The following is a 17,909-nucleotide window of genomic DNA, read 5'->3' as shown; positions in this document are numbered from 1 at the left end:
CATGATGTAGATAGCAATAATTAAATTCATAGCGTTATATTGCAAAAAATTTCTCAATATCCGTTAAAGGGCTACATACACCCAGAGACGTAAAAAATAGGCCTTTTTCTCGATTTTTTTTTTTGAAACGTAATGTATGTAATTAATTCTAGTTTTCTTTACTTTAAAATACATTCTTAGAACATGTTTTAGAATAAATTTGAACTAAAAATATTAAAAAATGGCGGAGATATTGTCCTCGTCGCAAGACCTTGTTAAAAAAAGGTGCTCCGCAATGCCAATTGCAGCTCGTACAGAACTTATCTGAAACAGACCAGCCTAGAATTTTCTTAAACTGAATGGTATTATCTAGTTTTTATCGTGGCCGATTTTTAAAATATCGATTTTTGGCAAAATAGCGGCCGTTTAAAGAAAAAAAGCAATTTTTAGGATAAAAATCGTTTTTTTAACTTAAAAAAAAAGTAAGAGCTCTAAAAAAAACCGCTACGATAAAGAAGCCTTTTTTGTGTAGATTAAGCCCTCCAAATTTTAAGTAAATCGGTCTAGCCGTTTCTGAGATATTTTTGGCACGCGTTTTGAAAACATGGTTTCGAGAGAAACGCGTTTAAAGTTTGACATTCGGTTAAAACGTAGATAATTTCTTTTCAAACTTACATGGAGTCATCCACTCCAGGGCCATACAGTGAACCCTCCCCAGATGTAGCGGCTTCAAAGGCTTCGATTCTAGCTTGCCGGCGTAATATTCTTGCGTAAGCTATCTGCTGCAAAGGATTAAAAGGCGCTCATCGCGCCCCAGCATCGTCAAACGCGCTTGGACCTTTCTCGCTATATCTCGGACAATTTTCAAGGAATCACTTTGAAACTTGCAAGGGATATTCTCAAGACCTTATACTTTACGAAAATGCAAAAAACGAAAAATCTATTTTTTCAAAATTTCTGGGTGTATGTAGCCCCTTAAGTTGTAGAAAATTCATTACATTTGACATAATGAAACTTATAATATAGTGCTAACTGAAATACTGCTACCTGCATTGAGATATTAACTAGTTAAAACTACTTCTCAGTTCTATCTTTTTTAACACTGCTTAATTGTTATAGAGATTAAGTTATAAAGGTCTTTTTAAACATATTGTTCATGAAAAATAAGAATTTTTATTGCAAATAGACTATATTGTATTTTTTTAAAAATCCGCCCGCGTCCTGACACATGCCATACAATTTATATACATTTCCTTATGTATGGCATGTTCCAGGACATAACATCTTAAATTTAGGAAAATACTCATTTACAAAACTGATTAAAAACTTGTTCATATTGGTAAAGTTAAAATAATAAAAGTTGGTTGTTCACTATTGACAAATATGGAAAAGAAGTTTTGGCTTATTTTTATATACGATAAAATAATTTTATTTATTTTAAATGTGACAATTATTAATGTAATCAATTTTCCATAATATTAGCAGAAACATTAAAATATGTTATAGATAAATTAATTTTTAAAGTATACAAGTTTTTCAGATAATATTCTATATATCCAATATTTGTTATTCTGTTGCCAAAAAATTGTTAAATAAATAGTTCATTAACCCATTAAGTCCCATGGCGAAACGAGTGGCGATATCGAAAAAATGATGAGCAGTTCCTTGCAAAGATTTAGCAACAAAAATTCAGTAGCAAAAAATTCTCTTTGAACAGTTTGTTATAAACAATTAAGAAATTAATAAATAAATAATCCTCCTAGACTAAAATAAACCATGCAAATTGATTCTACGCGAAAACCAACTACGAAAATATGTATAATATGTTCATGTAAATATCCCCATTTATGCACACAGAAATTTTTTATAAATTTTTTGTAATAAATGGGGCATTTGCATGGACACAATATAAACCTTTTCTTTGTAATATCTCGCGTAGAATCGATTGGAGTGGTTAATTTATTCTAGAACGATTATTTGTTTATTTGTTTATAAAAAATTGTTTAAAAAAATTGTTTTGCTGCTAACTTTTTGTTGCAGAAATTATTGCTAGAAACATTGCCATGAACTGCGTTAACACTTTCGGTATTGCGTTTTATGTTGCTGTGGGATAAAGCAATTACATGCATATAAAAATTGTTCATAATAAATGTTTCATAAAAACTTTTTAAAGTTCATAATAAAAGTTCATAAAAAATTTTCATAATAAATGGGGCATTTACATGAACATATTATACATGTTTTCTTCGTGGTTTCTAGCGTAGTATCGCTTGGCGTGCAAAATTTATTCTATGATAATTATTTGTTTATTTGTTTAAAAAAAATTGTTTAAAAAATTTGCAACTAATGACTTAATAGGCTAATTGCCTAATTTGCAACATATGACTTAATAGGCTACTTTAAACACGAAATGATTTTAAAATATACGAGGTCTGTTAAAAAAAGTTTTTTTTCTCTAAAAATGTTTATTCATCAATATCAATTTTATCCCCTTCAAAGTAATCCCCCTCAGATATAATACACTTGTGACAGCGCTTTTTCCAATCCGTGAAGCACTTCTGATATGCGCTTTTTGGTATGGTCTTGAGCTCTTCTAACGATGCGGTCTTTATCTCCTCAATCATGGCAAACCTCCGTCCTTTCATGGGTCTTTTCAGTTTTGGAAACAGAAAAAAGTCGCAGGGGGCCAAGTCCGGTGAATACGGTGAATGAGGCATGATTACGGTATTGTTTTTGGCCAAAAAATCACGAACAAGTAATGACGTGTGCGCTGGCGCATTATTGTGATGCAATATCCATGACTGGTTGTTCCACAATTTTAGGCGTTTTTTTCGTATTGCTTCACGCAAACGGCGCATAACTTCAAGGTAATATTCCTTATTGACCGTACGACCTTCTGGCAAGAACTCACGATGCACCACGCCATTGTAATCGAAGAAAACAGTGAGCAAAACCTTCACATTTGACCGAACTTGGCGTGCTTTTTTCGGTCTTGGCTCTTCTGGCAGCTTCCATTGGGATGATTGGGCTTTCGTTTTGATGTCATAACCATATACCCATGTTTCGTCACCAGTTACGACCCTTTTGAGCAAATTTGGATCGTCGTTGACGTCATTCAACAGCTCCTGAGCGATGCTTATGCGACAGTTCTTTTGGTCAAAATTTAGCAATTTTGGAACAAACTTCGCTGCCACATGTTTCATGCCCAAAACATCCGAAACAATTTCATGGCATGAGCCAACCAATATGCCGACATCCTCAGCAACTTTTCTAATAGTAATTCAACGATTCTCCTTAACAATTTTCTTCACTGCTTCAATGTTTTCATCGGTTGTTGACGTGCTGGGCGTCCAGGGCGGGCATCGTTTTTAACATTTTCTCGGCCTTCTGTGAAGAGGTTGTACCACTTATAAACACTTTTTTTGCTCAAAGTAGACTCGCCGAATGCCACAGTCAACATTTTAAATGCGTCGGAGCACTTAATTTTATTTTTCACACAAAATTTAATACAGATTCTTTGATCCATTTTTCTCGATAGCAAAAAATCGCCAAGCACACCAATACGTTTAACCTTTATATCTGTCGAAAACAAACTAAAAATACAAAATGGCTGATAGTGTCAACATATGTTGGGGACATGTGTACCCACACAAAAGCAAAAACAATTCGAAAATCTAATGTACGTAGCCCGCGAAATTTAAAAAGTCACCTTTTTTTTTAACAAACCTCTTAAATTATTAATTTATAGTTACGCTAATAACAATTTTTTTTACTAAATTTTTTGATAATTTAAGTATTATACGTATTGACTTTATAATAATTGTGATTTACATATTTGTCCCGAAATCTGCCAATACATTTGGATGTACAAAATGTATATACATCCAGATGTACAGTCCCGGAATTTGCCCTTGTATTTGTAAGGTAGATTCCAGGACGTCCTGGAAACTGTCGTAAAACATACATTTTTTCCAGGACAATCCTGGAAAATGTCAAATGTCCTGGAATCTGCAGATACAAAGTGTAAAAAGACGCGGAAACTGCCAATGGACATACATATACACACACATATACATCTAATTTTACCAAAATATTTTTTTAATATTACGTTTTATTAATATTTTTAATTTTTTTACAGGAGGCAGATGTTAAAAGCATTGGCGGCTGAACAAAGCACAACGGTATCTAACGATACTAACGACGAATCTGTTGTCAGGATTCCGTGCAATTACTGCCCGACTCGATGGATTCGACGTTCAGTACTGGAGATACACTGTGCTTACAGCCAATATCAATAATTAAAGGTGAGTGCAAAAATGTACAAAAATGTAAAGACAATAACCTTGTCATTGAAAAAACAAGCCTTGTAGATACTGATCGTATCCAGCAGTATGAGCCTAAAGAAGATGGCATTATAAATATACCTTTTTTTCATAAAGAACTGCACCGAACATTTGATAATATTATATTGATAAAAAATATTAATCACGCGCGAGGAATTGAGTGCCAATTTAAAGACTGGAAGCTCGTAAATACTCGTCGCTGTGGGTTTAGAAAGCAGTTCTTTTACAAATGTAATATGTGTCATTACGAGGCAAACTTTTGGTCACATCCAAAAGATGAAAAAACTATGGACATTAACACTGCTATTACAGCTGGAACCATTACGACTGGAATTGGTTATGCCCAAATGGAAGAAATGTTTGCAGCTGCAAATGTGCCGTGTATGTCTCAAAAAACATATATAAAAAATCAAGAAGTAGTTCTCAAAGAATTTGAAAAAACAGCCTTTGAAAACATGAGAAAGGCAGGCAAACTTGAAAGGCAACTAGCTGTTGAAAAAAACGACGTAATAAATGGCTACGCGTGCATACCCGTAATAGCAGACGGCAGTTGGTTGACGAGGTCGTACGGCAAAAATTTTGATTCACTTTCAGGTGTTGTAGCCATTATTGGTTATTATACAAAAAAATCCTGTACGTTGGCATTTGCAACAAATTTTGCACAGCAATTGACACAAAAAGGAATCGCAAATATCCATAAGTGTTACAAAAATTTTGATCGAAATATGAGTTCTACACTCATGGAAAGTGATGCTGTTGTAGAAGGATTTAAATGCAGTATTCAAATGCACGATCTAGTTTATAGAAAATTTATTGCCGATGGCGATAGTAATGTGTACCAAGCTATTCTAAATAGTAATCCATATAAAGTACTAATGGTCGTAGTGCGAAAAGTAGAATGCAACAATCATTTATTACGAAATTTCTGCAGACATTTTGATATCCTCGTAAAGACAACTGATCTAAAGTTGCGTAGGAATCGTGAGTTTGTAAAATTACGAAATATGATTAAAAGCATGATAATAAAAATTCGAAAAGAAATAGTACAATTATGTGAAAATAGAAGAAAAGATAAGCAACCTCAGCATGTTTTAGAGAAAAAATTAGGAGAAGACATATTAAACGTTCCAAGTCATATGTTTAGTGAACACAAATGATATAAGGAACGTGGTCATTCTTGTGAAAACAATAGAGAGACAAATTATGTTCCGTATCTTAAGTTGTACGGTCTGTATCCCAAAATACAAAATATAGTCGCACGTTTAAGCGCTCATGCCGACAGTTTGTTGCTAAATGTGACAAATAATTATATAGAATTGTTTCACTCTATAGTCTGCGTAGAAGTTGATGGAAAGCGTATTTTTTATGGTGCGAGAGGTTCGTACTGGTACAATACCAGAATTGCGGCAGCTGTTGTTCAACATAACACACAACAAGCTTTTATCGAATTACACAAAACAGTAAGTAACAGTGTGCCTTCTCTTATAGAAAATTTGGACTTGCGACGAAAAAGAAAAACAGACCAAACTAAAGAATCTCGCAAAGTAGAAGGAAGGTCAAAAAAATGGAAAAGAAGCGTAGGAACGGATGGTTATTACGCACCTCAGTCGCAAAAACCAGACTTGTCTTCTGACATAGTGGAACAATTAAAACAAGAGCATTTAGAAAAATTACTCAAAAACGGGAAAAATTAGAAAGAAATTAAGCGCAAAACCATAAAGCAAAGTGATTGTGAAGTATGGTTATCAATGCGAAAAGAAATGTTGACAGCATCACATTTTGGAGTGGTATGTCGTATGAGACCAACAACGTCTTGTGCAACGTCCATAAAAAATATCTTGTTTTCTCCATCGATCGATACTGGAGCCATGAAATATGGTCGCGATATGAAAGAAATAGCGAAACAAGATTTATCAATAAAATTAAAGAAAAAAATAAAACCATGTGGATTATTTATTGACTCTGAAAATCTATGCTTGGGTGCTTCTCCTGATGGACTTCTCGATGAAAATGGTCTAGTGGAGATTAAATGCCGTCTTTTAGCTGAAAATTTAACAGCGGAGAAAGCAATTCGTAAATTGCCTCAATTAAAAGGTATTTTTGATAAAAAAAATGTAAATACAATAAACCGAAATCATCGGTTTTATTATCAAATCCAAGGTCAACTAAACATAACAAAGCGCGAATTTTACATTTTTGCTTTATGGACGCCGAAAAGCATAATAACACTGCGTGTTAACCCTTACGAAAAAAACGCTCAATTTTGAGTGTAAAAATATCCTCAAAAGAATCCTCAAAAGATCGGTGTAAATTCGGATCATCAATTGGTGGTCAACACTGAAATGAGGATTAACCTCAAAAGAAACCCTCAAATGGGGGTCAAATGAAGGTAACCCCAAAATAGGGGTCAAATGAAGGTAATACCCAAATAAATGGGAGTGACCTTCAAATCAGTGTAACTCCCAAATAAAGGTAAGGAAATAGAGTCACTTCCAAATAAACTTGTAAGAAAACCTGCTCAAACGAAGAATGACCCTGAAATAAGTATGACTGTATAATTGTAATAAATAAGCTTGAATCAAAAAAATTGTTTGATTCTGGGCGTAAGCTAGCTGTCATATATCGATAAAATTGAATGACTATAATGATAAATTTTGGAAAATATGTGTGTAAATAAAGCTGTAGGGAATTATTATTATTTAATATACTGTTTAAATACATCCAACGTGTACGTATAATGTTGTTTAAAAAAATGAAGATGGCAGAATGAATACTATATATACTATAAATTTAATACAATTATATATTTTTCACATAAAATGCACTATTATATTGTAATTTAGAAAACTACAATAATTTTGGTTTTTCAATAATTTATTATATTAAAATTTTATTAAAATAATATAAACATAACATACCTTTTTTATATATATGTATAATTATTATATAACTTATTATACACATATTTATAATGTTATAATATTAATCTTTTATATTTTAATGTTATAATATTAATCTTTTATATTATATAAAGTTATAATATTAATCTTTTATATTTTAATGTTATAATATTAATCTTTTATTGCATAGAAATATACCGTTTTGATTCCATATCACAAATAATCGTATATAAAAAAGTAACACAAAGTAACCCGTAGGAAAAAATTATGCAAAAATTACTGCATAAAAAATTGCATATTTTTGTGCATAAATTTCTGCAGTTTTTACAAATTTTTGTACAAAATTCTGAAAGCGAAAATTTTGTACAAAAATCTGTAAAAACTGCAGAAATTAATGCACAAAAATATGGTTTTTTATGCAGTAATTTTTGTATAATTTTTTCCTACGGACAGATCTTACAAAAATGGTTAAACTAAAAAATACGGTATTTTAGAGTATAATTAATACTTATATTAATGAAAGCATCAATTCATTTGTAGTTCCGAGCAACATTCTTACATTTGTTCGAAACAGTAGTGTTGAATAACTTTTCTCCATTTGGTGTATTTTTAAATTGGCTGAGTACGTAATCTGTAACATTCATTATATCAATTACGTGAATAATATAAACAAATTGAAAACAATAACACCCTGGTGGAAAAAATATTCCTTGAAAAACTCGAAAAAATCAAAATAAATTAAATTTATAGCTTAAATTCTCATGGTTTCCAAAAACTCTTTTGTTTTATTACGTTTTTTATTATTAGAATTTTCAAGATCTTTTTTAATAAACTAAGAAAGTTAACTTTATTAAATTCTTTTGTCATTTATAATTTTTCTAAATTTTGATATCAAGTCATAAAATAGTTTTAAAAAAGAAACTTTTTTTCATATTAACATTCAATGGAAAGTGTTTTTCTCGGTTTTTTTTTCTGAAGAATTAGGAAAAAAACAAAGATTTTCGGCAGAAGTATGACAATTTCAAGTTAATTTTTTAGAAGAATTTAGATATATTCAATTCATTTTTTAAAGTTTTTTGTACACTGTTTACAAATGTATATAATAAGATAATTTTAAAATTTCTTTGTTTATTAATATTTCCTGCTTATCTTTTACTATTCTCTGTACATTTTAAAAAATATAGAATTTATTTGATAGAATTATGAAACATATGTATCTATTTATCGATTGATTAATATTTTAGAAGTGTTCACCAAAGGAAAGCCTTCGGCACACGATATGATTTTTCATGCTAGATCACATACGAGGCGTCTTACTACGTATCCTCATTGGCTTACGATTGGTGACATAATCATCTGAGCCAATCAGGACACATATTAGGATTTCTCGTATGCAATCTAGCATGAAAAATTGTATCGTGTGCCGAAGTAATAAATGGTAAAAAGTGTATCATAATTATGTTAAACAAATTACATTCGATCGAGTAATCATTCAAAAAAAGACCAGATTTTCTGGGAACTGTAATAAGTATATTAAAATTATTTTTACATGTTATGAATTTCTATCAATCTTTTCTATATTTCCTAATTATGGTGCTACCTTCTAAAAGAAATGTTCATTTTTTAGTGTTTCATAGAATTTTACCAAAGAAACATTTGTCGCATATGTAATTTATGTATTTATTTATGACTTTCTGATTAAAAAATACTTACATTACAATTTATTTAAGTTTACGTAATTTTTGTTATTTTTCACTTCCTCATGTTGTTTAAGAATCTATAGTTTTTCAAAGATATTAGTTTGCCACAGTTAGCCTATATAAATATTAAATCAAATAGCAGCCCTGCATAAAATGTCTTATTCAAAAATAGTGTTTCGCATTCACAAGATTTCATCGTGAATTCTGCTTTGCAAAAATTTCGGATTGAATCGTGGATAATACGTTTCAGTGCAATATTGAGAATAGAACCATGAAATTTTGTCTGTCTCTGAATCCGATAACAATTAGCAGAAGAAGTGTATCTGTTTTAATGCAAAGTAATCTTTTTTAATGCAAAGATTCGCATTTATTTGAATACTTTTTATTGCGATTGAATGCAAGAAATTCAAAAGATATTTAAAAGATATTTAATTGAATATATTTTGAATATCTTCTGAATTCTTCTGAATAGTGCTTTTTAACAAAATGTCAATATTTTTTTAATTCTTTTCAATCTGATATTTTATGCAGGGAGGCTATGAATTAAATCATAAATATATTAAGAAAAACCCTGATAAGAATTAATACTGGATGTTCGCATGTACAATAATTTTTATTGTAACAGTCTCCAAGCCCATGTGAACTATGCCAAATAAATTAAGGTAATATGAATTAAGCCGAAATCTTGCTATATAAATTAAATTGTCAAGCAATGTAATAATTTTTGATGCTACAAGTATCTACAAGATTTTCCTTCTCCAAATTCCTAGAAAATACTGTAAATAAATTAATGCGGAAAATAATACCTTAGCCAGGAGACTGTTATAATAAAAATTATTGCACAGGCAAACATCCAATGTTGGCTCTCATGAGTTTTTCTTAATATATTTAAGATATCAATATATTTTAAATATTGCAATTGTTACCTTTAATTGCAAGCAACTTATTGCAGTTCAAAGATTTTTTATTACTATTTTCTTCAGATTTAACCTTATTTTTTTTTCCCCGTTCTGGATGAAGAATCTCCTTGTTTGTAAAAATACAAGACATTAAATCGCAAGTCATTTTTTCAATGTCACTTGTTCTTACGTTCTGCATCATAGATTGAGAAATGGTGACACCTCGACCGATTGAGACTATCTTCTATAACAAAAAACTATTATATTAAATAGAAAATTAAAATTTATGAGTAAATTTACATTACTGTGATTTAGTAACCCGTAGGAAAAAATTATGCAACAATTACTGCACAAAAAATTGCATATTTTTGTGCATGAATTTCTGCAGTTTTTACAGATTTTTGTACAAAGGTTTTGCCTTCAGAATTTTTCTGCAGAAAATTTTGCAGAATTTTATGTAATTTTTTCTGAAAGCAAAAACTTCAGAAAACATTACATAAAATTCTGCAAAATATTCTGCAGAAAAATTCTGAAGACGAAAACTTTGTATAAAAATCTGTAAAAACTGCAAAAATTCATGCACAAAAATATGCAATTTTTTGTGCAGTAATTTTTGCATAATTTTTTCCTATGGGAAAAATAAGAAGCACATTAGTATAACTTCGTTTATTTTTAGTTGCACATAACCACAAAATGAAATGTAAAATAGATAAGATAAAATATATACGTACGTTGTCGTTAATTTTTTCAATTATTTTAGATTCAGCTGTATCTTTCTTCATATCTCTTTCTAATTTATCATGCATTTTATCGCATTGCTTCAGTTCTTTTACTTCTTTAAAATTTGTTAACCCATCATTTATTTTAGGTTCAGATGTATTTTTCTTCACATCTCTTTCAAATTTGTTATGCATTTTATCGCATTGTTTCACTCCTTTTACTTTTTAAAAATCTGTTAGCACATCCATTACGAGTTCTTCTTCGATATCAATAGCCTCATCATGCTGCATTTATAACAGGAATAAAATCATCATATTGTATTTGCTCGTTTTGAAATGTATCTTCATTTTTTATATGTGTCACGCTTGGATATAACTGCTGCTTCTGGAAAACTTTTGCCGGTATGTTTTTGTTTAGGTCTGCGACACACTTATTAGCGTTTTGTATTTTAATAGTTAATTTATCCACCATTTTATCCAAGTTTTCCATTTCTGAAACAGTACTTTTGCAATATAGTAATTGAAATTAATAATATAAAGTTTTGTTATATCAATTTAATGTTTAATAACAATTAAATTACTATTTTCTAATGTAATGGATGTTTTGTCTTTCAACGCTTTAACCTCATTCTGGAGTTGTTTATTTTGTTTTCGTAAGCTTTTTATTTTTTCCTGTAGGCTTAACAAATATATATTCTTTTTACTTTTAGATTCGCAACTGTCATCAGTGAAAGATGTTTCATCACTTTCATCCAGCAAACTGAATGACTGAAAATATAAATTGATATAGTTTTATAAATAATTAAAAAAATGACGATAATAAAATATATTCACAATATTCACATACATCATTCTTTAAATTGACATCAGTAGTCTTTAGTTGAGATAGAATATCTTGTTGCTTAATCTTAGAGGACATACAACGTAAGTTATCCTAGAAAATATTTAAATAACTTTAATTAAAAGTAACTTCAAATAATAAAAAAATATATTTTACATGTAATGATTACGAAAATAAAATTCAAATAAGTACTTTAGTGTCCATCCTTTTCTTAGTCTTCGTAACTTTATTTTCCTGATCAGAGTTATCATAATCACTATCGCTAAAAGATTTTTTCATAACTTTTTTACGATCTTCTTTACATGGATTTGCAATATTATATTTTTCTAGGTCGGCAAGTTGTTTGTGCATAACTGTCCACTCTGAAAAAAAGAATGTGCATTATATATTTACTAATTGCAAGAAAACTTTTGGATCAATAAATATTAAAAATTTTTTTATTAATTGTCAAAAACGTCTAATTTATGTCTACTGATTTAATAAGTACAGATTAAAAAAAATTTGAATTTTAAATTTAGTAACAATATAATAAATGAAATAAATTTATATCAGATTGAGAAATAAAAACTTTTGCCCCAAATCTATGTGAACATTGGATGATTTTTTTAAATGCAAGACTTATTGCTGGTTTACAATAATCAATACAGCTGCGCAGTCAAATTAATTATTATACCAGAGCAGATCTGTGCAACAACCTCGCGATAAAAGAAACATCTATTTGATTAAGATGAAATATTTGGTCAGTAATTATAGTCAATTATTTTTATATTTAAACTATCTTAAGAGTATTATCTTAAAATGTCATCAACCAATCACAGAGCCGTATCTTAAGGCATTTATGTTTAAGATGGTCTTGAAATAAGATTCGACTGTGAATATCGACCATTGAAAAGAAATCATCAAATACACACAATTGTTTAAACGTATACTCATATCGGGACAGCGATAAATCAATGAGACATAAGGCCAGGGGCTCAATTCTTAAATTTATTCACAAGAGAAATGTATGTGCAAATACCTACTCCAACAGAAAAGTGCAAGTTTATTGGTTAAAAGTCATACGATAGCCAATAAGGTTCCAACTTTTCTGCAAGAACAGAATTTGCGAATACGTTTCTCTTGCGAATGAATTCAAGAATCGAGCCTGTTCTTTGTCGCTGCACTTCTGCACTGGTGCAATAAGTTATGGTATATCCACACAAACTTGCATAAGCGCATAAGCATATGCATAAGAAATTCAATTGGTCTATTTTCTTATGTATATGCTTATGCGCTTATGCAAGTTTGTGTGGATATACTCTTAGAATGAGAAAAAATATATTCGTCTTATTTTAACTTATTGCACTAGTCCAGCAATGCAGCGACAAAGAACAGGCCTATGAATTAAACATTTTAATCGAATTTTATATATTTCAAGGCAGCAATCATGTAACTTTTTCCTTAGGGCGGAAACGTTAAAAGTTTCATTTGTTAATACGACTCTGTGATTAGTTGATGACATCTTTTAAGATACACCCAGATAGCCAAGCCTGCAGGAACAGATTTTGAGCAGAGCATGCTATCAATTTTTGACGACAGAATGGCAACAAATTTTATACAGAGTCTGTAATATCCAACGATGTCGGCAAACTGCTGTCAGAAATCAAGCAGAGTTTGCTAACATAATCTGACAACAGATTGGCAGCAGAAATCGAGCAAAACCTGCTGATATAACTGACAGCAGATTGGCAGCAGAAATCGAGCAGAGCCTGTTGACATAACGTAGGCAGATCGGCAGCAGAAATCGAACAGTATGTCCGTTACTTTATAATCTTAATTGTCATTTAAATGCCAATTTAAAACTTGCATTAATATGTTTCTATAGAGAAAAACGTAAGAAAAAAGGTTGCGGCAGTAGAAATTATTGAGAAATTAAATTATATTATTGTCTAATACTTTTGGCCAATCCTGTATACATACATATATTTCTAATATATTAGGGATCGTAAGGAAATAAAATTATTATTAATTGTCAATACATTTTTAATAAGAGTTTAATTGTTCTCTCGCCGATATACATTGTGTTGAAAGATTAAGTACTTTATTGTATTGGGCTACTGTGCGATAACGGTAAATTTGAAATAACAGAAATGATGCCTAAACTCTTATTAAAAATGTATTGACAATTATAATAATTTTATTTCCTTACGATCCCTAATTATATAGAAATATACAGGTATGTATACAGGCTTGGCCAAAAGTATTAGGCAGCTATATTTTTTTAATTTATCTGAAGTTCTTTTATCTATATTATTTTCTATTGGTTACTTGTATTATACATAAGTTTAAAGTATATGTATAATACCGGCAACCAATAGAAAATAATACAGATAAAAGAATTTCAGATAAATTAAAAAAGCCCAGACAATACGCTTGTCAGAAAACTTTAAGAGAACTTTTTAAAGAAAACGTTTAGATATCTTGGAAATGATGTCAAAATGGTAACATTTATCAGAGATATCTAAGAGAGGTCTTTGAGATATCTTATTGAAGAGTTTCATTTAAGTTTCTTAAAAATGTTATCCTTATGACATCAGCTAAATATCAGCTTAATGTCTCATAAAAGATATCACACAATGCTGTCCGATTTTTGAGCCGTCCATGCGCGTTGTAGCAGAAATCAGACAACATTATAACATCCTGAATGAGAAATCCATTTGATATTTAAAAAAATTATCATAAAGATAATGTTTTCAAAAATTACGGTTTGTCTACAATTACTGCGCACAAAAAATGCACAAAATCTAAATTCATTATGTACTGAACAAAAACAGGATAATAGATGTACTATTCAATTTTTCTTAGAATATATGATCTATATAGTTAACTATCTAATTAACCATTTGAACGCTTCAAAGTATTAATGCTAAATAGATCGCAATTTCCCTAAAATTATTATGGAAAAAGATAAATTTAACAATGAAATTAATAAGTAAATAAATTAATGCTATTTATTTTTAATATGTTTTGCAAAATTTATTTGCTTCTATAAAAAATAATATAATTGTGTCAGTTTATAACATATTGGTATATGTAGACAATAACAAGTACTCATACCGATGAGTCAAATTGGCGTAGCAGATAGAGTACAAGGTTTGTAATCCTAAGGTCCCGGGTTCGAAACCTACCAGCGGCAAGTAAGAATAAAATAAAACAATATAATTTAAATTTAATTAATTAATAAAAATTTGTCCTAAATTTAGTATGTACTGTTAATAAAAATAATTTTAAAAAAATGACATTTTTATTATATTTTTTTATCTCTAGTTGCACTTTAAAGATATCTGATTTAAGAAATCTTTTAGATATCTGCTTGATTTCTGCTGCTAATCTGCTGTCAAGTTATGTTAGTAGACCCTGCTCGGTTTCTGCTACCAATTTGCTGGCATAGCATGTTAGCAGGCTCTGTTTGATTTCTGCTGCCAATCTGTCGTCAGGGTTATGTCAGCAGACCCTGCTCGGTTTCTGCAATCAATCTGCTGGCATGCCATGCCAGCAGGCTTTGTCGACAAATCCTGAGCTTAATGCGGACACAGAATGCTATGGATCTGCAATGAGTATCTGATTGAATTTGCTGCCAATCTGCTTGCAATCTGCTAGCATTTTGCTATTAGGGCAGTTATATACTCAAGATGGTCTTAAATATATAAGAATCGACTATGAATAAGGGCTGTAATATATATGTTATGTTATATGTATGAACAATTTTTCTACAAGTTCCATCGAAATTAAAAAAAAAATTTTCTTTTAAAGCTTTTAATTTCTTAATCTTTTTATTTTCTATTTTTTTAAATATTATCTTTTTGAGAAATAAAAAATCAATGAAAAAATATGACTAATAGTATTTAATAAATATTAACCTCCAAATGCATGTATTTTTACTGCTGCTGAGATCCAATTTTTCTCTTGTAGTTTCTTAATAATCCTTTTCATGGACAATGCACTTTTTTTTTCGCATAAAGGCCACCGTATTTGAACAATGGTTTGTTCGTCAATGGCATTTTGTAAACATTGGTCGTAGAATTTGGTTATCAACCAATCTCTGTATCCGACGGCTATAGAATTTTCTTCGTTCACAAACTCCACCAAAATGCAATAATCGTTGTTCATTTCTAAAACTATTACGGGCTCACAAATTATAGTACGTACTACACATTGATAAAAGACACAATGCGAAAAGGTATCCGCCAGCATAAAATATTGTATGGTGAGAAAAGTCAGTGTGCCAGCCACGTGCACTGTGGTGCCAGTGTGCCATGGGTGCCAGTGTGTGCGTGTATAAATACACATAAGAAATGCACGAGCTCGCTAATATGGCGGCTCGTTGCTTAGCAACGGCTAATATAACATCGGGCGGCAAAAGAATATAGGGGATAGCGCGCGAATCGCAAGGGCGGACAAGTGGCTGCGTTTCATTTTACGCATGATGCGCATGATGTATCATTTATTCTCGTTTAATATTAGACAAACAACAAAGATGAACAATGTATCATGTGTATCATGCGTGAAACGGAACATAGCCCATGGCTTTCCATGCAGTCCATAAGCAAAGACAGGAAAGCGTGGTATACCTTGTCCCTGAAGGGACAGTAATCCAAAAGGCAAAGAAGAAGAAGAAGCAGAGACAGACAGACTTGAGCAAAATGGACGAGTTTTCGTATGATCTTATATTATCTCGTGTCGCCCAGAATATAGTTATGACATAAAGAAAGATAATATTTTATGTTATATGTGCTTAAAATAATGCAACTGAAAAATAGCTGGTTTACGAAGACAGTGTGTGCCATATACATATAGTAGTGCATTGTAAAAATTAAACACGTGTTTTATTGTGAAAAATATGCATTGTCGTGGATCATATAAAGAGTACCTTCAAAATCGAAGGAAAATAATGCCAGCAACAACAATCTATTCGCGTCGCCAAAGAGAACTTCAAGGGATCGCTGCTCTAAATAATCAGGTATGAACAATTTGAGAAATAAAAGAATCAATGAAAAAATATGACTAATAGTATTTAATGAATATTAACCTCCAAATGCATGTATTTTTACTGCTGCTGAGATCCAATCTTTCTCTTGTGGTTTTTTAATAATTCTTTTAGAATTTTCTTCGTTCACAAACTCCACCAAAATGCAAGTGAAATTATTACTTTACTAAAATTGATGTATCTTATTTTCATAATTTCAAATAATATGGCTTTGTTTTAAAAATATACGATCCATAGAAAATTTATTAAAATGCATGTCAAATTGATTTTTAATTAATTTAATTCTTTTGCTTTTTGTATGTTATAATGAATTGCAGTAAACTTATGTTGAAATAATTTTATAGGCAGAAAATAATGCGGAGGAGAATGTCGAAATGCAGAGATTGAGCGCCATGAAATGGCAGAAGTTGATTATTTATATGAAGATCTTAGTTATGGAGAGGTGAGCATATATTACCATTATAATATTAACTCTAAAATTTATATATATTTATATAACTTATTACATATATTAGTATATTATATTTTATTGTATACAGACTTCCTCAAATGATATTGATGTTGAATATGTTAACGTGGCAGAATCTATTGAACAGCCAAATGATAATGGTCCAGAACCAATGATAGAAGACGAGGTTCGTAATTTTGACTGCATATTGGAAAGAAAATTATCAAATATTTACCTATTTTCAACATTTAAACAAATATAAACCTTGAATAGAAAATACCTTACAAATTAAATATACAGGGTGTAATGTAATCGGAAGCCATCCCGTAATGGAAAGATAGACGGGATCGAGATGAACATAAAAGTCCAATATTGTCTTGGGTTAGGTCTATCAATAATCGAGATATAAATTTTTCAAATTGTACGAATGAGAGCGCGCCGTGTGAAGAGCCGAGACGCTCGAGCTGTAGCGCGGCCCACTGTGTCGAGCATTGGCTGCCGGCGGCGGGGGGAAGAAGGAGAAGCGGTGCCGCTGCCTGTGCTTCGCCGCCCTCGCGTCTCACTGCACCGCGCCAATACTCGTGGCAATGGCAGCTATGCACATTCGCGATTACTTGACAAATTAGGACAGTTAGCAAAGATATGACAAATTAAAACCGTAATAAACTGCTGTGATTAAGAAAGTCGAAAGAGCGAAAGCGATAGATACTTATGGAATCTACAAATAATCTAATTTCTATCGTAATTGTGAATAAGTAAATTAATAAAAGTTTTTCGTACATTCACGAAAGATTCTTTCTTTTTCTTAAATATCTTATTTACAGTATCATACAATTCTAACTTTGTTTCTTATCGAATTGTGTCGTACTGTTAAATCCTTGATGAAAACATTAATAAAAAATTAACATAAATTTACAATTGATTCTTAAAGTGATAATTTTCTTTTATAAGTGTATTATAATATTTGCCGCATCAAATTCTCTCATCGTTTCTTATTGTTTTTTTTCCATGGAATGTTAAATTAACAAAGGTTTATCACAATTAATATCTACGA

The 17,909-nt window shown here is 30.7% G+C and overlaps 3 protein-coding genes across 3 annotated transcripts; 1 reads left to right on the top strand and 2 right to left on the bottom strand.

Annotated features, from left to right (window-relative positions):
- Positions 1 to 7,625: 7,625 nt before the first annotated feature.
- Positions 7,626 to 10,761, bottom strand: LOC118646221. The gene is made up of 4 exons (XM_036288636.1): positions 10,553 to 10,761; positions 10,012 to 10,065; positions 9,849 to 9,948; positions 7,626 to 7,853 (listed from the first exon to the last, which is right to left on the bottom strand). Exons 1-4 carry the CDS (start codon positions 10,733 to 10,735, stop codon positions 7,753 to 7,755), a joined length of 438 nt encoding a protein of 145 aa, XP_036144529.1. The 5' UTR covers positions 10,736 to 10,761; the 3' UTR covers positions 7,626 to 7,752.
- Positions 10,576 to 16,532, bottom strand: LOC118646220. The gene is made up of 7 exons (XM_036288635.1): positions 16,450 to 16,532; positions 16,291 to 16,368; positions 15,281 to 15,538; positions 11,574 to 11,743; positions 11,388 to 11,474; positions 11,122 to 11,308; positions 10,576 to 11,032 (listed from the first exon to the last, which is right to left on the bottom strand). Exons 3-7 carry the CDS (start codon positions 15,528 to 15,530, stop codon positions 10,821 to 10,823), a joined length of 906 nt encoding a protein of 301 aa, XP_036144528.1. The 5' UTR covers positions 15,531 to 15,538; positions 16,291 to 16,368; positions 16,450 to 16,532; the 3' UTR covers positions 10,576 to 10,820.
- On the top strand, positions 15,536 to 17,140 carry LOC118646222. The gene is made up of 3 exons (XM_036288637.1): positions 15,536 to 16,380; positions 16,752 to 16,849; positions 16,947 to 17,140. The coding sequence occupies exons 1-3, from the start codon at positions 16,261 to 16,263 to the stop codon at positions 17,029 to 17,031; spliced, it is 303 nt and encodes a 100-aa protein (XP_036144530.1). The 5' UTR covers positions 15,536 to 16,260; the 3' UTR covers positions 17,032 to 17,140.
- The last annotated feature ends 769 nt before the right edge of the window (positions 17,141 to 17,909 follow it).

The sequence above is a fragment of the Monomorium pharaonis genome, chromosome 6, assembly GCF_013373865.1.
Source record: "Monomorium pharaonis isolate MP-MQ-018 chromosome 6, ASM1337386v2, whole genome shotgun sequence".
NCBI lineage: Eukaryota > Metazoa > Arthropoda > Insecta > Hymenoptera > Formicidae > Monomorium > Monomorium pharaonis.
Note: the sequence above shows the minus strand (reverse complement) of the source record. Positions and strands in the feature narration are given on the sequence as shown.